The following is a 23,384-nucleotide window of genomic DNA, read 5'->3' on the forward strand; positions in this document are numbered from 1 at the left end:
TCTCTTCCCTGAGTCGAAAACAAACCCTAACCCTAACCCAACCCTATCCAACCGCCGTCCACGACGTTGGACGGCACTGTTCAAAACGCATGCCCCGTGATATGTTTGCTGAGTGTGACTTGAGCCCGCTATGCCCTGCGCATTCCTTTACGGTAATTCCGTTGTTGTTAAGTGAGCCCGCAGAACATGAAGTATCGCAACACGATCTCTTCTCTAAATATATGTTATTCACCGGCCGGGAGGTCCGTATTGGGAAAAACTGTGCCCGAGATCTCGAGTACGGCCCGAGGCCGCAGGCCTTCGCTCTTTTAATTCGCAACTTCACACTGTTTAAACTGACTAGATTGTTATTATATATATATATATATATTATGTATTATTTTATTTTTCATTGTATACATATATTATCGTTTATTATATTTCTGCTTATTGGGAAACCTGCTTGTTAGGGAAGTAATTCCTGTTTCGGGTTCTCCCTCGTAGCTTGTTTTAATGCTCTTTTGTATTTATCTTGCTATGTGAAATTATTAAAGTAAAGTAAAGTATGCGCTTAGCGTAGTTGGTTACCATGACCGTGGTCAGGAGATAGGAAAATACTGCCCGCTCCCGGAACCAATCAGATTGCAGGATTCTCAGGATACCGCCCGCTCACGATCAAAGAAATAAATAAATTAACGATTAATTCGTAATTTGCTTTGAATTCACTATTATCGTGAATTTAGGACACTCTGTCCTAGTGGTACTTGTGGTAGTAGAGAAAATAAGGAAATAAAGAAACATATTCAACTCTATAGGGACCGCGTGTTTCCGCTTCACCACTAAAGATCAAGACACCGCATTTTCAAAACAACATTTATTTAAAGTAAAAGTAAAGTAAAGTCAATTTATTTAACGTCGGTAGTTCCTTCAGTTACGAAACTGGTATCAATGGATATGACGCATAATCCGTCCGGACGAATTATGCGTCCCTCTTGTTATTCGTCTAGTGTAAAGACGGGACGAACTATAGAAGACACATTAGGGCCGTTTTTACGAGAGAAAATAATTATTACACAAGACGCGAACACCCGTATAAATGGCACAAAATCTACGTTCACGGCTTTCTCAAGCCGCGGCTTATCCTGGCCTGGGAGTTTATACTCGTGTAAATAGTTCCTTTCGCGTATTATGTACGCCGCGGCCAGAGTAAGCCGCGGCTTATTTTCTCTCGTTCAACGGCCCTAATAAGCTGCGGCTTACTCTGGCCGCGGCCTACATAATACGCGAAAGGAACTATTTATACGAGTACAAACTCCCAGGCCAGGATAAGCCGTGAACGTTGATTTTGTTCCATTTATACGGGGTGTTCGCGTCTTATGTAAGCCGCGGCCAGAGTAAGCCGCGGCTTATTTTCTGTCGTGTAAACGGCCCTATTATCCCTCTGAACGAATACTCTTCCGTTGTGCGTCGTGGACAACAAACGATAGTTCGTCTAGACGGATAATGCGTCCGTCTGTATACTAGAGACGCATAACCAGACGGACAACAAATGTTTCCCAAGTTCGTCCAGGGCCGTTTATACGAGAGAAAATAAGCCGCAGCTTACTGTGGCCGCGGCGTACATACTACGCGAAAGGAACTAATTATACGAGTATAAACTCCCAGGCCAGGATAAGCCGCGGCTTGAGAAAGCCGTGAACGTAGATTTTGTACCATTTATACGGGGTGTTCACGTCTTATGTAAGCCGCGGCCAGAGTAAGCCGCGGCTTATTTTCTCTCGTATAAACGGCCCTATTGTGTCTCTAGCATAAAACGGGTTATTTCAAAACTCAATGACGTTGAATGTTTTGAATAGGTGGAATCAACAAGGTATAACAGTTGTATAACATTGATGCAATACACGCTGTTTTAGAATCTTAGCAACTCTCGCAAAGCGTTTCTTATTGCTTTCTTTGTTCTCTTCCAGGATCGGTGTATCAAATGAAATCAGTGGGGCCGTTTCTTTCCTTTCATCTAATCAAGCGTCGTACATAACAGGAGCAACTCTAGTGGTAGATGGGGGAATGCTTTCAAATCTGTAGATGGAAAGTAACCAACAAAAAGCAACAACAGCATCTCCGACACATTTGATCACCTACTTTAGTTTTTTTTAAACATAGATCTCCACAAACAGGACAACAGTTTGACAACGATAATTGGGGCCGACATTAGGAGAACGCAATGTCTAATCTTGGGTATCCTGTGCATAGGGGCAGCTTCAGCAAGTTTTCATTTTTCGTTCGTCTGCTTTTTCAGGGCCGTCTTGAATCACGTCATAAGTCATCTGCGGAAATTGTTTTTATGGACCCAACACGCTGGTTTTTAGCAAGGGAAATCATTCAGTTTCACAGTGATAATATTTCAGACAATTTCAACAAAATTCAGAGTTTGGTAGTTTTTTTGACGCTCAACGTCGGCTAAATTCTAGAATACCCGGCCACTAATTAGCATACCGTGTAGTTATTTTTATTTTTTTTTTAATTTTTGCAGTCTTCATACTATTTCAGTGAACAATGATAATGATAAACAACGAATTGAAATAAAAACACGTGAAAGTTTTTCTTCCATTTCCAAAGTACTATACACATACATTTTCATTATTTTTGTCCAAGCTTTGTTCTCTTTCGTTGTCTAAGCCTCGCCTCGTCTAGTTTCTTGATGATTTCGTCTCCCTTCATTTGTCGGCTTTCTTCCAGCTGTAGTACCAAAATAACCCGGAAGATCTGTCCTGTTTTAGGTTATGTGCTCAAAAATGACCTTTCCAGAAGATACACCTTTTGTCTTCTCAGCTGTGAAACCTGATATAAAAACAACTCAACCCAACGTCGATGAAAATGATGTGTTCAAAACCTGACCCGTCTTTGAGAAATGATGAAAGTGATCAAATCCACATGAATGCAATCGACGTTGTGCATTTCCCCCAGGGTGTCTTATAAGGGAGTAACCCCCCCCCCCCCCCCGGCTCCAATCCTCTGGGCCAACGATTGCAAACTTTGCCCCGATTCCTCACCTGGGGGTTTCAAGAAACCAAACTATTCAATGATATTGCATTGCAAAATTCTAGCTGTGTCCTAGCCTTTTCATCGATCCTTCTGCTTCCCTCAGTCCACGTTTTGTATTCGTTAAGACAATAGGCTGATTTAGCAACAGAACGTCAGTGGCGACGGCGCGCGCAGAAAAAACACCAATGAGAATTCGGGATAGAATAGACTCCACTCTTTTCTTCTCTATTCTAAATTCTCATTGGTAGTTTTGCTGCGCGCGACGTCGCCACTGACGTTCCCGTTCTGTTGCTAAATCAGCCTATTATCAATCAAGCCTCGTTTTCACTAGCAACGCAACCATAAACGCAATCACAACGGCGCTTATTTCCTCGTGAAAATGTGCCTCACGCAAGCGTAAGCACAAGCGCAAGGATCAACATTTTTACTTCTTATGCTTGCATTCGCTTGCGTTACGTGAAAACGTGACGTAACGCAAGCACAACGCAAGTTGTGATGTTCTTCCAGTGAAAAATACCGTTCCAAATTCCTCTCGCAGCGCTGCGTTGTAAGAGAGAACGTGGAACGTTGTGTGCTTGTGCTTGCGTTATGCTTAGTTTTCACTTGACGCCAATCAGTCCCGTGCTTTGCGTCGCTACTGAAAACCGGGCTTCATGGATTTTTGGGAATAATCCCCATCCATACCTACAATTGTAGTCCACTTGAGTTCCAGTTTATATATGAGAAACCTATGCATGATGGACATCAGTGCTGTCACAGATTCAGTTGTCAGTAATCTTATCTCCACGTTGGCTTTGGTCTTCTATTTGACAGAAGCCAATTACGTCCTCTTGGTCCAGCGGGAAGTCTCCAAATATCATGAGATTATACCTCTTTGGCATTTAGTTCTCCAGATTCTGCAAAGCCTTTTAAAATCGTCCCTTTTCCTCATTCGGACGCCCTTGCTGGGGTGCGTAAACTTGACACAGTTATTGTTGACACAAGAACGTACCCCCTTCACAATGGCACCAATTTCTGGTTAGAAGGGAAAACCAACGCTATGGCGCCCATCTTTGGTACCCTTGTAAGTGCATCATGTAGTCCTCGTTTAGCCCTTTTGTAACCCTCACCTTGTAATCTTTTTTCTGACATTCCAACAAACACCAACGTTTCTCTGTTTCTTGTCCTTTTCCACTTATATGTCCACACATTTATACTAACTATTTTTAGCAATGGGTTAGTTCTTTTATCTCGTCTCTTTCCGTTCCCAGGTCGATTATATCGAATGTATCTAATCCAGACTTTTGAAACTTATCTCGAGTAACTCGAGCAATAAATTTCCAGCAATAGGCTACTTGGGATAATACTATAATACTTTTTGTTGGTCCCCCCAATATTTGCATAAGTAATGTTTTTGTTTTCTCTTGGGACCATTGTAAGTCCCAAGAGAAACTGGAAACATTTGGAGGGACAAACAAAGAGTATTATGATATTTATCTGAAGTGGCCTATGGCTTGCTGGGGTTATCCTGCTCCAGGTCTTCCCCACCGAAAACAAGTGAAATGTCCACGATGAACCTCTGGGAGGTGAATTGGAATTCCATCTTATTCACGTTGTATACAATACAGGTAAACTGTCCTATGACTGGATAATTGGTTCGAAGGGTCTCAAAGTAACATAAAGTAAAGAAAGAAAATGAATGGCTCCTTGTTGTATGCCCAAGTTATCGTCATCCTTGTAATTTTACTTTTACTACTTTTTCAACACCTGAAATAACTGTCTGTCTTCTCTTTTTTGTTTGTTCATATTTGTATCTTAATTTCAGTAATAGAACTTACGGGCTGAACGGTCGTGTGGATCTTCTGACTTAAATCTTTAACGATGAAATGATATATGAAATGGATCATATATGAACTGCGGATATGAAATCAAGTGAAGCTATGATCCTCGCAGTTATGAAGGCAATTTTTGCAATTGCGTAAAAAAGCCTGAAAAATTCAGGACTTTAACGGGGTTTGAAGCTGTGACCTCGCGATACCGGTGCGACGCTCTAACCAACTGAGCTATCAAGTGAAGCTATGATCTTCGCAGTTATGAACGCAATTTTTACAATTGCGTACTAGAGAAGCCTGAAAAATTCAGGACTTCAACGGGGTTTGAACCCGTGACCTCGCGATTCCGGCGCAACGCTCTAACCAACTGAGCTATGAAGCCACTGACGTTGGGAGCTGATCATTTGTGGGTTCTAATGGTCCCGTGAGGAATGAATCAACGATGAAATGATATATGAAATGGATCATATATGAACTGCGGATATGAAATCAAGTGAAACTATGATCCTCGCAGTTATCAACGCAATTTTTGCAATTGCGTCAAGAAGCCTGAAAAATTCAGGACTTCAACGGGGTTTGAACGGGGTTTGAACCCGTTGAAGTCCTGAATTTTTCAGGCTTCTTTACGCAATTGCAAAAATTGCTTTCCTAACTGCGAGGATCATAGCTTCACTTGATTAAATCTTTAAGTTGGGCACGCGCAATATCAGCTGAGGCCTGATCTTTAAACGGTAGGACAACACGAATGGGGTATGAAATGGGTCATTACCATGGTGAAATGTCTCATTCATTAGTTCATTTAAGTTAGTTGCCGGCTTTATGTGTTGAAAGCAGAGTTCTGCTGGCAAGATGCGCTAAATTTTTGTTCAGTGAGTGTTAAATATGGCGTTTCAGGTGCCTGTTGTGAAACCCAAAACTTTGCATTGCTCTGGACGGTCAAAGCGATCTCAGTCCAATGGAAATTAAATTGGGTGCTTTGTTTTCGACTTAGGGTACTTCGTTTTGGATCTTTTGGGTGCCTCCTGCTTCGTTCTTCGTTTTCGATAATATCAAAAAGAATATATGCTAAAATGCATTCCGCACGAGCAGCACGATTATTTTTCATCCTTTAAGAAGCAGGAGAAAAGAGGATTATTCTTCAGAAAAAAACACGGAAAACAATTGGTATAACAGCCGCTCGATCTGAAAGCTGTTTTAGACGTATTTCCAAGACTGGACAAGTTCCCATCAGTACCGTGAACTGAGGTTATGGAAGAAAAATGCTCATGATAAGAAATATACTAGTTCGTGTATTTGTTTGAAGTGATGTAACGTAACAAAACTAGCGTTGCGTCAGCGATTCAAATATATGCAGACGACAGTGAGGTAAATTTTCCGTAGAAGCTCTAATAAGACCGGCACACTTGACCCCCCCCCCCCCCCACCCCCAAAGTTGCAACGACTGAAGAGTGCAATAAGTTCGTCATTGATTTGCCGGGCAGGTATCCTCAGTGAATGTTCATTGCTACGTGAAGCCAAAGATTTACTAGGAATTTACAAGGTACTCTTTCGGGTTGCAGAGAGAACATGAGCTTTTAACGAAATTTGTGAACTAGGTCAAACGCTAAAAACGTATACAGAGGAACCAAATCACGTTCCACGCACATTAAAAATTAAGCAGTGAGCAGAGCACCCCAAGCACTACAAGCAACCCAATGAAGCCAAGCACCTCAAGCAACCCAAGCAAACTCAAGCATTGCAAGCAACCTAAGCACTGCAAGCAAACCAAGCAATCCAAGTGCCTCAAGCAGCCCAAGCGTCTAAGTAAGCTAAGCGCGATAAGTAAGGTAAGTGCATGTAATGTCTACCGTACAAGATATGTCCCCATACATAACGTACCTACCCCCTATCTGCCGGTTGTCCGCAGCCTCCATTCTGGTTCCCAGATCCCATCGTTTCTCTAAGCCATATCCGCCAGAAATGGACTCTACTGCTGCTACTAATCGTACACTGGAAGGCAAAGTTGCAGTTGTTACCGCATCAACAGAAGGGTGGGTAGCAATTATGAGAGTGAAAATTGAAGCAGAAGCTGGAAACGTTTGCTGTACCGATGGCGATATTTTGATAGGAGTCTGATCGGTGATGTGAGGTTATCTGTCGCAGAAGCTTACGTACAGGGAAGATATCTGTTTACAAACGTTGCCTTTGTTATTTAAATAGGCCAACCAGCGGAACAAAAGACCCTTTGTTTCGACAGCCAATGATGCTCTGGTTGGCACATTAATGACAATCGGTGTCGTCAACGATAACTTCCCTCTAGGTAATCACATGATTTCGCGTGCAATTTATAGTATTTTTTTCAAAGACAGAAAATTTGGGCAAGTGCAATTTGTAGTCTGAAAAAAAATTAACAAGTGATTATTTATTCCAAAGTGCACGAGAGAAATCATGTGATTACTTATTAATGATAGATGATGCATCAATACGTATCAGGCAATCACAGAAAAATTGCACCATGAATAGGGAGTGATATTTCTTGTTTACAAACAATGACGTCACATTTCTTCTGATATTGAAATTTGCCAACCACGGAACAAAAGAAGTTGTTGTTTCAACAGGCAAATAGCTTCTGGTTGGCATATTAATAACAATGGGTGATGTAGTGAGAAATATTGCTGTTGCGTTGTCCAGGGCTTGGATTTGATTGGCTGTCAATACAAAACTTTCATCTTCATCTTTCAACTTTTTGCACTAATTTCACTTTTCTGCACTCTGTTTGGGATTAATAGACATGCTCTCAGCCATTCAACGTACTTAAATTTTTGCATGTATATTATTATGTTTTGGTAAACAAATAGTGAGCCCTGCATTCTGTAGTCTTTCAATGGATTCAATTGTTGCATGGAGCGCATGTTCAAATTTTCGCTTTGAACAGTTTGGACGAGATAGTTTTGTACGTCCTCCAGAAGGAAAGCTCATGCTTACTCCAGGATGATAATCTAAGTATTAGGAAAGAGAATTAAATAGGGTTTTCAAAACTTGGAAAAAAAAAAGCAAAAAACTAGGTCATCAAATTAGTTTAGGATATTTTCCAAAAGCTGACTTTGTAGGGCCTGTTAAGCTGTAATGTATCATTACCATGGCAACAGCAGGAAGGTTATGGACAACCTTAGAAACTCCATGGAAAAAGTATCAGACAAATGTAAAAGTATTGCCCTACTGAAAGGATCATCATTTCCAACTGGAAACCTACTGTCACCTGTGCAAAACCCTTTTGAGTGTCCTTAACAGAAATTTGCAAATTGCTACAAGAATAGGATAGGCCTTGCTATCGCCAAACAGCTTGCAAGAGATGGAGCAAAGGTCATGATTAGTAGCAGAAAAAAGGACAACGTGGCTAAAGCTGTTTCTGAGGTAGAAAAGGAAGAGCAAGGGTGCTTTGTAAAAGGAGTGGTATGCCATGTTGCAAAACCTGAACATCGAAAGAATCTTATTGAACAGGTAAGGGTGTCTAAAGAAGAATAACTTTCTTGATTATATAACCACTTAACTTGAAGAGCTTGTAAAAACATTCACCCCAAAAGCAGCTGTTTCACTCTCAAGAGGAAGTGGGTTAAAGGGTGCATACATTTGTAATTTTTGAGTGGACTGAAATGTTTTCAAGCAAGTGTAAAATTCCTTGGACAACATCCCTTTTCACCGCTTTGTCAGCCAATGCCATTTTTGAGTTCCTGGATTTCTATTCCTATATCTTCAGGATATACACCTTGTTCATAAATGGCAGCCAATTTATAATTCTTTTGTCCAAGTGCAAATTAGCCTACCAAGTCAATAATACCATACATACAGTAAATTGAAAAGAATTCTTGCTCTAAAATGAGGCTTGGTTTTCCAAGTTGCACCTGGACAAAATAATTATAAATTGACATGCATGGAACTACCTAAGCGTACCATGATAGATAAATGTCCTGACAAAACCAGGGTGGTTGCGTGCATAGATTATCTTAACAGCGGTCACTTAATTTGCTTAGCGCTTGTTCATGAAATGATAACTGAAACCACGTTTTGAGTGCAACAGCACATCACTGAGTTAATTGGCTATTAATTTACCAGTCTCACATCCAACAAGCGTGAATGGAATATAATACTTCATAAAATAAATTAAAGCCAATCAGTAATTCCATATTAGGTCATATGGTATGACTAGAGGTGAGAATTAAGATTGAACAAGCTAATCAGAATACTAGAAACAATATCCAAGGTAGAAATTTTTCAATAAAAATTATTCCATGAACTGGAAATTCTCATGAGGAGAGTGCCAAGTTGGTTATTACCGTGAAACTAGATCTTATATCCACAAATTTCTATACATTTAATTAGAATCAATTTCATTTCACTTAAATTCTGAACTGTTTCGATTTTACAAAATGGCTGGCACAATCAGTTAACAAAAGTAATAAGGTCATTTGGCATATCAGCAGATACCTAACTGAGACTGAGTTTATAGCTAATCACATCACTTGAAGTGCAATAATTATCCAAGATTGATAGACAACAATTTTTAAAAATTATTGTCAGTGGTGAAACAAATAAAGTTAATTAACTTGAACCAATTCTCATTAGCTGACCTTGTTAATAATAATTATTACCAGTCCTCACTGTTTTTTTTTTGTTGGAAGCAAGCATGCTGCTATGTTTCATTGCCTATTGTTTAATTTTTAATAACTTTGAAAGAATAATATAAGCAGTTCACCTTGTTTTGTTTTTTACAGACATTACATCACTTTGGTGGTATTGACATTTTAGTTTCAAATGCAGCTGTTAATCCAGTATTTGGACCAATTTTACAGGTAGGGCTTTGTTTATAACCATGGCTATGTACAACAGCGCTGGACAAAACAATAGGTTTAATTAAAGCAAAAACATTATTATACAGTAGCTATGCACGCCCCACACAGACATTTATTGCATCATGTTAATCCAAGCAATGACAGAATTTAAAGTTAATTGCTTTGTGGCAATGTCAATAACTGTAAGCGTTTACTTTAAATTTCAGATTCCTGAGGAAGCATGGGACAAGGTTATTTACAATAATAAATTATAAATTTATAATAGCATAATGAAACCTTCAAAATATCATACTGTATGCTCATGGTCTCAAAAAACACTGCAACCTTCATGAACTCTGGAAAGACATGAAAGTACTTACATACCGCATTGGAAAGAAGCAGTTGATGTAGTCCTACATGTAGTCTTGGTGATTATCACAACAAGTGTGAAAGGTGAATGATGCAATGTGTGAGCATTAATACACCTTCCTCCAGTGTCTGAAAAATGTGCGGGATGAGTTTTTTGGTTCTGTACCAGAGTGTTCCAAAGAACGTTAAGGTGCCAGTTTTCTCTGAAAAGGTTGTTGATTACTATTAATATTTATTTAATTTGCTATTTCCCCATCCCATAATGCATATGTTTTGGGGGGTCTTTGCATGAAAACAAATGAATCTACTTGTTATTATTTTGCTCTTATGACTGCATCATTCTTCAGTAAACTGAATATCCATTGTTTCAATGCAAATAAGCCCCCAAATGAACTCAGTATTATGGGATTTATGAAAATAGCGAATATAGAACTTAATTGATTACACATTGATTTTCACACTTGATAAAATTTATTTCTCATTAATGAAGGGCAGAAGGTGTAATACATTCACTCCTTTCCCATTTTTTTAGATATTTGATGTCAATTTAAAATCAGCATTCCTTCTGGCAAAAGACATTATTCCATTGTTGCAGAAGAGAGGGTTGGTATAATTCCAAATTAAACTTTCACAAAAATTGTCACATTTCAATACTAAGCCTTCTTCTCAGCCTACTGACAACCTCCCATGTTCTTGTCAGTATTTCCTTTAACCTATTGACCCCAGGGAGGGAGACTTAACAGATTTTACTCTGTCTAATTCCAGACGATTTTGCTTGTCAACTGGGGGCATCATATAGGGCATTTGAGGTGTCAGATGGGTTAAGCGGCCCTCCATAAAAGATGTTACATGTACATGCATTAAGGTCTAATATGGTTTACAGTTTGTAATTCACCTTGTTTTGCTACAATCACTGATGACAAACACAGTGTAAAAGAAACTTCAAGGTTCTATGTAAAAGATTGTTATCTTTAATGAGTACATGTATGCAATAAACTGCAAACTACATGTAGTAGAGGCTTTTTGTTCAGTGTAATATAGGTAATCTTCCAATTTTAATAATAATTGTTTGTTTGTCTTTTTAGGGGTGGATCAGTGATTTTCATTTCATCAGTAGGTGCATTTGATCCAATGCAGCTACAGCTATAACTGTTTTAAACTGTTGAGTTGAAGTAGATATCTTACTGGCTGAAGTTAAAACCCTTCCAAAACACTTATTTTCTGCAATGCACGACAGACCTTAGATGGTGCCCATGGTGGTTTTTGGTCCGTTGCTGGGTTAAATGCAAGGAGCCATTCTCTCATTGCACTGCAGCTGTAGGACAAACAACTGGCAGAAGCTTACTCTTTTATGTTCGGAATAATCTACCAGTGAGAGTGCATCAACACTTTCTTGGCTCCCTGCCTCTCTCTGAAGCTGCTGTGAACCACTGATTGGCTCATGAGGATATCTTGGATAGTGTTTTTGCCATTATTTTGAGTTTAGCATTGTCACACCCTTTGGACTATTGTTCACCATAGTAAATAAGCTTAGGATAATAATAATATAAATTATGACGATGATAATTTATTATTTTTAATTTATTCGACACTGAGGTATTCTTGTTATTCTTTAATGTTTGCAGGGCATTGGTGCCTATAATGTCACCAAAACAGCTTTAGTTGGTCTGACAAATGTTTTAGCTAAAGAATGTGGACACATGGGAGTGAGAGTAAACTGTGTTGCTCCAGGGGTCATCAAGACACGTTTTAGTGAAGCGGTAAGTATTGAGGATGGAGAAAAGTTGTATGACTAATTAGATCGGAGGATCCTTGGGAGAACTGGTTGTATGAAAAACATGTTTCCATGTCCAGTAGTGGGAAAGAGGAAATGCCTTGTTAGGATCTTGACTCCACAAAAGAACGTAGTTTGTCTTGAAGTTAACATACATGTGTGTTGTAAAAGACGCTGCCATCAAATTTTCTCAGTTACAGCAGCCGTGGACTAAGTGCAGAAATCTGGCATAACCAACCCTCTGATTTTTAACATATTTGTGGAAAAATAGCATACTCAAATGCAACCGGGAGTCCTGCAAAGTGCGACCAAGCAATCTTACCATAGTTCTCCTTAAACAAAAACAACACAGCTGGACTGGTCAGAAAAACCGAGAAAGGAGTATTAGTGATGGACATGAACACATAAAGGGTGGATGGGATATAGGTGGATTAACTGACAAACAAATATATGAACTATGCAAACAACAGAACCCCCCCCCCCCCCCCCCTTCCCGGCCCCCACCCTTCAAAAATGCCAACTCCTTCTACAACACCTCATTTATCCCAGGTTTGATAGAAGAAAAAAAGGTTTCTGCTTTATGCATTCTTTCATGTTTAATTAAATTACCTAAAAACATATACTTTGTAATATCATCTGCAATGTGTGATGATAATTTAGCAACATTTGCACATAAACACTTATGGACTTTATAATAATACAAAAAATGCAGTCTGGGCCTGTAGTCAATGAAACAATGATTATTAATTTTACTTTATCATTGGTTTCAGTTTTGGAAAAATGATTCACTGTCAAAGTTTTTCCTTCAGAGCATTTCACTTGGAAGGTTAGACCATCAGATTTGTCATAAATAAATTTAGTGAGACAACTGCAAAGATCACAGGACCATATTATTTATAGCCTCCTGTGCAGACATTCTTGTGACTCATCACGCAATCATTCCTCCTCAACGAACGTCTGCTGAAACGAGCCGGAATTTCCGTAGACCAGTGACAACAGACTTCCAGATTCTGGAGGTGCACTTTGGACCCTGAGAAGTTTTGCGTGAGGTCACTTCAGGAAAATGGCCTTCGTGTGTTGGGCATTTAAAATCGCCGACTTATAAATTTCGTGGTTTGGCTTAGATGTTTGCGGCTCTTCACAGAACGAGAATGGTAGAATTCACGTATGGTTGAAACGTTTTGCTCCCGTGTAATTCAAACATACTTGTGGCATTCACTTGGGATTGATATCTATTTACATTCATCGCCAGTACAAACTTTAAGCAAATAGATTTTTTTAAGCTTTCTTTTTGCTACTATCCTAGTTGCATTCATTGCACTTGAAGATAAAATGGTTCTGGTGCAGTTCAAATACACTTGCAATACTTAAGTATTTTTATTTGTATTTGTAATATATTTCCATGGCACTTTCAATTTTAGACGAAACAACACCATACCCTTGCTAAGCACTCGCATTTTGATTTGCGAGAGTGCTAATGCATACTCACCAAGGAAAGCTTTGTCCCGTTTCATCCAAAGAAAAAGTTGATGCATTGACACTCCCAGGATGGCAATCTACACAGTGCTGATTGGTTCTCAGTACCCCACATGTGATTTCCGGATGACAGTTACAGTACTTAACAAAGGGAAAGGAATGTGTGGCTCGTTTCAGCAGACATTTGTTGAGGAAGAAAGATTGCGTGACGAGTCACAAGATGGCTGCGCAGGAGGCTATAATTATTATTTATAAAATACCTCTGGGTCAAAATACCCTAAAGGGCTTTTAGAAGACACTTAAGGTTGATAGCCAAAATGCTGGCAAATGGTGGCTCAATCAAGTGGGCTTTTGAGTTTCAGACTAGAAAACAAAACCATTGACTGGAAACAGGCCAACAATAGAAGCATTAATTTGCATTCTAGTGTGCCTGGGACACTTGCATGTTAAAAAATATTATTATTGTTTATCAATTACTATTTTTATTATAATTTTTATCATTATTTATTATATATCAGGCAAAGACATGTCATGATCAGAGATGTATCCAGAGTGCGTCATTGCGTCCTGGGACGCACTCGTTTTTCTTTTGGACGCATAGAATATGGAACAAAGGGTCCAATTGGACGCAGAAAAATAATCGAATGTTTATGCAAATTACGAACGCCAGGAAAAAACATGCGAACGGCGTATTTCACAAGGAAATTGAACATTCCCATTTCTCACAACGGAGAAATGATTGAGTTCCTTAAATTTCAAGGTTAGCTACTATTTTCGGATTTTTGTAGTCCAATAATTTCATTTTGTCAACCATTATGTCCAGCTTTAGAAGTCGAATTTTGAATTCGCACGTGTTGCGCGACATGATCTGAGCTGTTTTTTACGTGAGACAATCGGCGACACTTTCGATCTGCCGCCAGTGATAATAAAACATTTCGGTCGAAGTTCAGTTTGTTGCATGCTTTCCAAGTGAATTTCAAGCATTAGTTCGCTTATCGTGAGTGAAATAACTAAAAAAAATAATTCCGGGCGCGCACGTGTCATTGTCGTCTCCGTTCTTGTTTTGCACGTAACTTGCCTGTTTTGCAAATTATGCAACTTTTTTTCGGAGTTAGTGTTATAATTAACGTGTTGAACATGAAACTTGAATGGCGAAGTCACGGACGCACGGGCCGTCGATGAACTGTGCATCGATCGCTAACATTTGTTTACTCTGTTGTTCCTAAATTACGCCTCAAGTGTAGTTAAAATAAATGATGCTCTTTTACGGAAAATTGAGATTCAGTTCTGCTTTTTTTTTCTGGGGAGATCTAGATCAGTTATCAACTGGAGCCAACAGTTCCTTCAGCATACGGATTTCAATGTGATCTATGGAGCTTTGACAGCCCATACATTTTGATCGATGAATCAACAGGCACAACAGTTTCAAAGAAATTGATCATTTTAAGTACATATTCGTTGGGAGGGATAAGACTTTATTTTTGTGCAATTAGAAATCTGAAAGGGTACTGCAGCAGCAATTAAGAGGCAATAGATCGCATATTAATTCTTGAATATTAATTAGCTGGACCCCCAAAATTTTGCAATGGACCCCCAAATTTTTCAAAAAGGGGTCCAGAGGACCCCCAAATTTGAAAACCTGGATACATCTCTGATGATGACAAAGAAGAAAAGAAATTACCATTAATTTTGTGACTGTGTATTTCATTTTTTATTGATTTTTATTTACCTCATGATATTTCAAAGCTCAATGTTTTCAATACGTGGAATTTACCAGTATACCACGAGCACAAGCCATGACAAACATGCCGTAGATTTCCCTTCAAAAGGCGAAGAACTCAAGGAAAAACGAATGTTGCTTATTGCCTTCTTTGTTCATTTTCAGGATGGGTTTGTCTAATGATATCAGTGGTGCAGTTTCTTTCCTTTCCTCTGATCAAGCATCATACATAACAGGAGAAACTCTGATAGTAGACGGAGGATTTCATGCAAGTCTGTAGATGAAATGTCACCAACCAAAAAACAACACCTAACATATTTTGATCAACTACAGTTTTGTCTTTTTTCTTCAATTGTGACAAACAACAATAGTAGTAATAATAAAAATGGTGATGACAGTGACAAATTTATAACAAAATTAATAACAAGGTTGAGATTGCACCAGTTCTTGTTGGTCTCTTAAAAAATATTAAGACTAAAATAGCTGGAAACAAGTCAGCCATAAAGGTGGCGTAAGATTGGTGAACTATTAGACTTTCCATGTTAAGAAAACCGTCTAGTTTTTTCCACAATGTACATACTATTTAATTAAACAATAATAATGAGGAAAAATGGACTTGATTAAATTACAGACGACCTTAAACCAACCATGAAAGTTTGTCTTCCATTACCCGAAGTACCACAACATACACATTTCGTTTTTTTATCCAACCATTGTTCTCTTTCGTCCTCTAAGCCTCACTTCGTCTAGTTTCTTGATGATCTCGTCGGCCTTGTTGGCTTTCTTCCTGTAGCTTTCCAAAATAACCCGGAAGATCTCTTCTGTGTTTGGATGAGTGCTTAAAAATGCCCTTTCCAGAACATACAGATCAACACCTTTATCTTCTGTTAAACCTGATATAAAACTTAACCCAAAGTCAATGAGAATGATGTCTTCAAAAGCCGTTTTTAACAAAATGTTGGAAGTAGTCAAATCCCCATGAATGCAATCGACGTTGTGCATTTTCGCTAGCGTGTCTCCAATCGTCTGGGCCATTAATTGCAAACTTTGCTCGGATTCCTCAGTCGGAAGTTGCAGGACATTATTGATACGATCACGGGCTGTTACACTGTTTGGGATTTCTTCCATATAAATGCGATGTGAGGTGTAATCAACAAAATATACCGCAGGGGTGGAAATACCTGCTTTCCGGCAACGAAGCATAGAACGAACTTCTTGGTTTGTTCTTCGATGCGTTAGCTTTTCATCGAGGGACGGATGCCTATAAGACTTTGAAAACCTTTCTTTCACTATAGTTTTCTTGTTGTAAAAATGAGTCTTGTAAACACGAGCTTCGGCACCTTGTTTTATTAACGTCCACATTTTACAATGGGAAGCACAATGGGAATCTTCCGTTGCGGACGCCATGTTGAATGAGTCTTCATGCGAACTGGTCAGCGTTTCCTCACAAGAGAAGGTAAGTACCTTATGTATCCCTTATTAGTACCAAGGCCCGACCCTTCCATTATCTTGTCATCTCCATTGCGACGCCATCTTTATTTTTGCTTTGTGAAGAGTAAGTCCTTGCTATTGGTTTTCTTTCTTCTATCAGGTGTTAAGATCTAAGTCTAAAGCGTCTGATCGTTTAACTGTCCTTTGCAGCGTGTAAAAATGATGTCGATATACGGAAGAGTTAAGAGCTATGCTCTTCGAACTGGGCCATACCTGTACGATATGCGGTTTCTACTTGCCGGTTTTGCGATCACATACTATGGAATATCGAAGATTGTTGCATCTAGTGCTAAGAGTAAGTTTTTCTTTTCACATTTTATACTTACAGAGCCTCACTGTTATGATCAACAATTGCAAGTAATTCGATTTTTGGAAAGAATAATAATAAGTATATCTAGTTGATGTTTGTGTGTAACTGTCTAGATCTATATAAGTTCATAAAAATACTGAAAAATATTAAGCTTCAACATCGACCACTTCCAACCGCAGAAGAGTATCAGTTGACTCGTACCCAGGCGATTTGTACCCAAATTCAGATGATTAATACCCAGGCAAAATGGTACGTTGTTTCCTACCAAGTTTGTTTGCGGTGGAAATTCGTTTTTATCAACCAAAACATTGTTCAACTGCCTAACTTGTACATGTACTTGTGGCATAATGTCTTGCAAGGTTATTGGCCATTCAGATTCGTGACATTGGGTAATGATTCATGCAACTTGTATCTCAATACAAGTTACATGAAGAATTGCACAGTGGAACCCCAGCAGAAAATACTTTCACAAGAGTAGACCATGGAGGCTAATTCCAAAGTTAACAAGCCCATTTTCAAATACATAAGATATATTTACTACACCTACATGTAATTTGCCATCCCAACCAGTCGAGATGCATCAGTGGACAGTCATAGCATAAAGTTAAAATATGGCGAAAATGAAATAAAGGGTGGGTGCAAGTGAATCAACTAAAAGTTGAAATAATAGACTGGAGAGCGTTGACAATAGGTTGGGTACCGGTCATCCGAATCTGGGTACGAATCCTTTGAATTTGAGTGGGTAAGAAACAACCGTGGGTACAAATCTACTGGATTCTGCTCTGAGAGATATTGTTGATATACAATGGGTTGGTTGAACATGTATTGTAAGAACCTGTAACATTCACCAATGACATTTAACAATAATTGATCCTAATTCTCTCTGATAAAAACCATGTTTTCTAATTTCAGAGCCAATCACGGAGAAAGGAGGTATGAAAATTGCATCTGTGAGAAAAGCAATATACGGGCCTGTTTACATTGAGGTGGGGTAACCCCCCTAAGTGGAGTGACCCGCCTGTCCATGTAAACTGAAGTATTTTTTCAGTCTTTTGTTTACATGATAGGTGAGGTAATCTGCCGCAGCAGGTTGCTCAGTCGGCCAGACCTGGTAACCCACCCATCCGGGGCAGTTTTTTACCATGTAAACACTTGAAGGTGGGGTAACCCACCAAGCTGGGTCAGCTCGCATCACAATAATTTATACTGCCTTTGGTGGGGGCGTGGTAGTATTAAAAGCGATAATAAGAAGCCACAGCACTGAAACGGTTGAAGCAAGAGTAGCTACAATTAATCTTTCACCGTCGGATATCACAAAGTGAGCTTTGTTTCTAATGTTACTTGGCCAACTGTGGTGTTATGTACAAGACTGAAATCAAATGGCAAATTCTGTATGGGTTTAAAAGGAATCGAACGCCTTGGGTTGCCCCACCTCCATGTAAACAGAGCCTTTACTTTATTTGCATTTCCTTTTCCTTGATGCACAAATCATTACAACTTTGTTTGCAGTTACCAGTGGCCCGTTTCTCGAAAGTTCTTAAACTTTCCAAGCATAATCCGAAGTCTGGAAGACCACAAATCTTGGTGTCAACTGAGGCTGTTCTGATGCATTCAACTCACTCCCAGGGGTCAATGGGTTAAATACCTTTTGTTTTAGTGTCAACCAGCACTGTATTGGAAAGCTGTTGTTAATTTTTATCCAAATGTAGTGATCTGGTTCCTAGCCTGCCTTTCATTGGGTGGGATAATGAAAGTGAAACTATAGATGAAATGCTATAATTAAGCACTTTATTCACTGTTTCAGGTGGACATCATTGATTTGAGAAGATTTAACACAGTGCAATGCTGCAGGGATGTTTCACTCTAAATACTATCCTTTATTAATGTTGGGTGTGGCAACATAGTAACTGTGAAAAGAAAAGTTCAAAAATGGTTTGGAAGAGATGCATATGAACAGTTACTGTTCTTATCCTCTTGGAAATCTCATTGTTGTATTTGTCATTAAAAGTGATTGCTTTTTTAAATTATTGCTGTGTCTTTTTTATACATTGAATAGCTTACTTACTTGGCCTGTGAATGAGAGTGAGGCTGTTTTGATGGAAACCTCACTGCATGCCTTTTGTAAATTCCAACTAATTAGCATATGAACTACATTGTTAACCTTTTTAAGAAAAGGAGGGAGGTCTGTATCATAACAAGGTCTACTCCAGCCTCACTTTCATTTAAAGGCAGGTAACTGAGCACATAACTGTTAAAGAGACTTCACCAGTACTGTAATCATCTCCTTAAGACGACACCTCAATACCTATACCTTAACAGCTGTACGTCTCAGTCTATATCCTGGCCTCCCCATCCTAGGACGTTAATCATGAAAGCCGATCACATTAACATTTACTTTTACAAAAGAGTAGAGCATCGTGGAAATATAAAAAGTAGCCAGCGAAGTCTAATCCCTTCTTTCTCTCTTACAGCATCCTTCGCGTGCTGATTTACATAATTGGGACTCTGCAAAAAGCAGTGAATTTTTTACTTTTGAGGGGGGAAAACCGAAGAACCCTGGTGATATCTTAAAGCAGGCTATGGAACAAACGCAATTCAATTCAACTGTGCGAATCTTTGTTCCCTTGAACATGTTAAATACGATTGGGATTCAGTCAGGGCTCGAGACCAACTTTTTTAGCTCACTAGCCTAGAGGCTAGTATCAGGTCTGATTTCAATAGCCAAATCTAAATTTGCACTAGCCAGTCTCGTCATGCGCAGTTTCATTTATTTGAAAAACTATCACGAAAAAATCTCACATTTGCAAACACAACTCGCGCTGGAATGTACGGCCCTCCGTATTTTCTCACGGAGGCAAAATTTTCTTGGCCTTGAGGCCAATTTTCACAGAACTTTGCAACTGACAAGTGCACTGGAGTATGGAAAACGCGGAATGAGGTAAATTAAAAAATAAACCGTGCATAAAACTAAACTGCACGTTCTGAAGTCTGTGGAAAGGCTGTTTCTTCGATTAAAGCTATTCGAAAGTACAGACTTGCCCTCGTATAAGATTTTATTTTTAATAGTTTCAAACAGCAATCCGTGCGTTTTATGCTTGAATGGTTTTCGGAGCAAGTTCTCTCTCTTTTTATGTGAGATTCATCATTCCTAGTAAACGAGATAAGTCACTCCATGTTTCCTCTTTCTTTTTTTTCTAATTTGAAATAAACTACATTTGGATTCAATTTCTAAACAAGTACGTGACCTATTTCCATATACACGTAACAACGTCGCAAACAGTTTGTGTTGGCTCGATCGCAAACACTGTCACTTTTGGCGTTTGTGTTTTCGATCCTGTTTTCCATATGCGTGATTGATTGATCTCGTGACGTCGGAAAAAAAGGGCGCAAAAATAAAAGCAGACCTAGTTTTTGCGTCGTGTTTAACTTCTTATGTTGGAGTTGTTGCGAAGAAGAACGCAGAGAGGAAGTGGGGAGGAAGTGTAAAGAGACGTCACCGATTCTAGGTCCGATACATTTTCGAGGGGCAGCAACGGCTGCAGCATAGCCAGTATCAAATTATACTGTAGGAACTGCATAGCTCTTTGTGATCAAGAACTTTACTACAGGTATATTTAGCGGGGTATTCCCTTACGATATTCATTAAATTCTCACTGTTTTGAGGAGTATCCTCATTGCCACAATCGTACTCGAACGCGATTTTCATTACTTATACTTGCCTCTAATTCGTCCAAACGTATCACGTGCACAAAAAAAATATCGTCGATTGGTCGCAAACAATCAGAAACAGTTGGTGACTGGGTTTCCATACCGTTGTTTCCCCGCCTTTGAATTGCCACTCGTCGCCAACAAGACGTATAAGAATCATCGGCGATTGGTCGGGGATGAACGTAAAAGGTGTTTCCATTTACCCACACTGTTTGTGATCCAGCTGAGGTCCCATGTTTTATGAGTCAATAAATCAATGGGTCAACGAGTCATGAGTTATGAGCCAATGAGACTCACAGTCAATATAGCAATAATTTATTGATTAAGCCTAAGCCCTCGTTTCAGTGATTAGGCCTATGCACTCTCTGAAATTTTAGCTTTCATTTTATGGTTTGGTTAACTGCACTAACTCATTGTCTCATTGACTCATTGAATCATTGACTCATAAATATTGTACACTCGATCCAGCTCTCGGAAGGTGCATGCGATTGTTTGTAGCCGAGAAGTTCCGCATGATTCCACACGTGATTAATCGTTCGTAACGTGGCGTGGGGAAACTGTAATCCGCGTTGGTTTCCTCTTCATTTTTTTTTTTCAACTTATCATTTTCTAAGGCAGGAAATTTCATAGAATCCGCTCACAGTTTCTGTCGGTTAGTTTCTATTCTCTCCTTTTGCCTTATCCATAAGAAATGATTTTCATTTTTGTTTTCGTCCACGACTCCACTGCATCACAATATTTACTGGCTCCAATGGCTAGGGGAAGCTCAAATCTACTAGCCAAAACTGAAATTTCACTAGCCTTTGGCTAGTTGGCTACCGTTAGTGTCGAACCCTGGATTGGGTCGCAAATACTTTAAACAACCTTCACTAAAAAATTAACTGATCTGGGGCCAGTTTCTCGAAAGTCCCGAAAACATTTCGGGCCCGAAAAGTCATTTGTAAACTTGCCAACTGCTTGCAAATGAACGCCTATCTTTTAACATGTTTTCAAGGTAACAAAAAGCAAACTGACTGTGAAGTTTGACGACTTAATTCCTCTCCGTCCTTGAGATACAGAGGGAATTGTGACACCCGAAAATGGCCCGTAAAGTTTCGGGACTTTCGAGAAACGGGCCCTTGGGCATCTTATCAAAGATTTATGGTATCGCTCAGTTTTCGTAATCCAAGATCTAACTCTGCCTCGATAAACAGTTCAATAAGCTGTAATGAGGGGTCCAAATCCTCGAAGGGGGACTTAATCCGTTAGCGGATATAGTCCCCCGGGGGTCCAAATTCGCTAGCGGATTTGTACCGGGGAGTCCAACTCTAGAAGGGTATAAATTTGCTAGAAAAGTGGCCCGGGTTCGATTCCCAGACTCGGGTTGAGTTTGTTGGTTCTCTACTCTGCACCAAGAGGTTTTTCCCCTAGCGACTTCGGCCCGATTTCCCCTCTCTTCAAAAACCAACGTTTGACTTGATTTGCGTTAATTGCTGATTTCAGTTTACAGTGTCCCCAATTAGCGCTCTATAGAACGACTAGACACTTAAATAAAGTTCCTTTCCTTTTCTTTTCCTTTTAATTAGCTTACATCGACCCATCCCGCGTATACGCCTTTAGGCGTATTGTTAGATTTTAGAAAAATTAATAAGAACCTTTTTCAAATTTTAGGGTCAACAGGTTCTTGTTTAAAGGGGGTCTAACTGGCAAATTTTAGGGTAACACGTTCTCCAAAAATAGGTTCTTAAAAGCTTACTTGCGGTGTTTTGCAAGACCAAACATAGATAACAGAGTACCACGAGTAGCAGAAACGGCGCAGAAAGTGATAGAAAGTAATTTTACTTTGAGTTTTGTACTGGAAAAAATTGTTTTAGTTTCGGTTTCGAAATTTTCAATATTCAAATTTAGTGCAAAATTAGTGATTTTGTCTCCATTGCTGTAGTTTAATTAAAAATTAAGGGGGGTTGGCTCTTAACTACCAGTCCCTTAAACTCTACAGTTATTCTTTTTTTTGCCAAGTGTGCTCAACTGTGGCAGTGTGGTCCAGTGGTTAAGGCGCCTGCCTTGAGATCCGGAGATCTCGGGTTCAAGACCCGCTCTGACAACTCTTTGAATTTGTTCCTGGTAGTCCCTGGTTCAACTTCCCAGCTGCACTTGTAAATAGCCAACAGTTGTAGTTGTTGTGTTCTGTTGTTTCGTTGATTGTGTTTCATTGGCCCTGAAAAACCCCCACGGGGAGCGGTCAAAAAATGTATTGTATTGTATTTGACATCGACTCACAACCATATTTGGTAAATCACGGACCAAAACAGAAAATGCCTAAAAACTCAGCGAGTTAACTATGTTTTTCACAAATTTTTAGCGCAACAGTATGAGAACATTTTAACACAAAATCTGTAGGCTGGATTAAAATATATATATATTTCTCAATAAATTATGACGTCATAAGACCCTCCTTTGATACTCTTTTCAAAATATCGGTTCCAGTCCAAATTGCAATCCCATGCTACAGTTTACGAAAAATGATGGGACGGTTCCTATCCGGTGAAAAAATCGCCTCTTCCTTTCGTATCCTGTTTTCACTGAAACGCACGGCAGAGGACTGGGACTAGTTGCGCATGCGCCTTCTGATGGAAGTGATGTGAGATTTCCATTGAAAAAGTTACTTCATCCATACAACCTTATTGTAGGGCTCTTGAATAAAAATCTTAATACAATACAATGAAAGTTTATTGTGAAAATACACTTAGCTACAACAAGGGCGTGCTTTCATAGACGTAACCAAAGTCGGGGTCTGTGAAAGGACGCTAGCTAATTTACAGGTATTCCACAAACAAAATAAAATTTAAAATTTAAAAACTAAAAGTGGAATATATTGTAATTAAGATTATAACAGTTAAATCTAATAAATATATCT

At 39.2% G+C, this 23,384-nt stretch overlaps 3 protein-coding genes, 1 long non-coding RNA gene and 1 other non-coding gene across 7 annotated transcripts in view; 3 read left to right on the forward strand and 2 right to left on the reverse strand.

Moving 5' to 3' along the window:
• LOC138022496 (dehydrogenase/reductase SDR family member 4-like) overlaps positions 1–2,597 on the forward strand; it is a 25,683-nt gene extending 23,086 nt beyond the window's left edge. For both annotated transcript variants that reach the window (XM_068869653.1, XM_068869652.1), the window contains one exon: positions 1,947–2,597. In XM_068869653.1, the coding sequence (XP_068725754.1) occupies positions 1,947–2,061 (115 nt within the window). In that variant the 3' untranslated portion in view covers positions 2,062–2,597. The remainder of the gene's footprint in view (positions 1–1,946) is intronic.
• Positions 2,598–5,141: 2,544 nt separating this feature from the next.
• Positions 5,142–5,214, reverse strand: Trnas-gga (transfer RNA serine (anticodon GGA)). Its single transcript has one exon. It is a non-coding gene; the product is annotated as a tRNA-Ser (tRNA).
• Positions 5,215–6,775: 1,561 nt separating this feature from the next.
• On the forward strand, positions 6,776–15,625 carry LOC138022497 (dehydrogenase/reductase SDR family member 4-like). 2 transcript variants are annotated; one of them, XM_068869654.1, is made up of 9 exons: positions 6,776–6,862; positions 8,129–8,312; positions 9,584–9,661; positions 9,868–9,891; positions 10,542–10,612; positions 11,095–11,141; positions 11,630–11,769; positions 12,554–12,609; positions 15,145–15,625. In XM_068869654.1, the coding sequence occupies exons 1-9, from the start codon at positions 6,792–6,794 to the stop codon at positions 15,257–15,259; spliced, it is 786 nt and encodes a 261-aa protein (XP_068725755.1). In that variant the 5' UTR covers positions 6,776–6,791; the 3' UTR covers positions 15,260–15,625. The 2 variants fall into 2 exon arrangements, with proteins under 2 accessions (XP_068725755.1, XP_068725756.1); XM_068869655.1 differs by having other exon boundaries at positions 11,095–11,122; positions 11,635–11,769.
• On the reverse strand, positions 14,947–16,408 carry LOC138022498 (EKC/KEOPS complex subunit TP53RK-like). The gene has a single exon (XM_068869657.1). It carries the CDS (start codon positions 16,384–16,386, stop codon positions 15,682–15,684), a length of 705 nt encoding a protein of 234 aa, XP_068725758.1. The 5' UTR covers positions 16,387–16,408; the 3' UTR covers positions 14,947–15,681.
• A 52-nt stretch (positions 16,409–16,460) lies between these two features.
• On the forward strand, positions 16,461–18,804 carry LOC138022499 (uncharacterized). The gene is made up of 4 exons (XR_011126582.1): positions 16,461–16,534; positions 16,621–16,765; positions 17,693–17,713; positions 18,585–18,804. It is a non-coding gene; the product is annotated as an uncharacterized lncRNA (long non-coding RNA).
• The last annotated feature ends 4,580 nt before the right edge of the window (positions 18,805–23,384 follow it).

Source organism: Montipora capricornis, chromosome 10, assembly GCF_036669925.1.
Source record: "Montipora capricornis isolate CH-2021 chromosome 10, ASM3666992v2, whole genome shotgun sequence".
NCBI classification, from domain to species: Eukaryota; Metazoa; Cnidaria; class Anthozoa; order Scleractinia; family Acroporidae; genus Montipora; species Montipora capricornis.

Coding starts and splice junctions, on each gene's coding strand:
- LOC138022497 (XM_068869654.1), top strand. CDS start 6,792: ATGGACTCTACTGCTGCTACTAATCGTACACTGGAAGGCAAAGTTGCA. Junction 8,313..9,583: donor GAAAGAATCTTATTGAACAG/GTAAGGGTGTCT, acceptor TGTTTTTTACAG/ACATTACATCACTTTGGTGG. Junction 11,770..12,553: donor AGACACGTTTTAGTGAAGCG/GTAAGTATTGAG, acceptor CATTGGTTTCAG/TTTTGGAAAAATGATTCACT.
- LOC138022498 (XM_068869657.1), bottom strand. CDS start 16,386: ATGGCGTCCGCAACGGAAGATTCCCATTGTGCTTCCCATTGTAAAATG.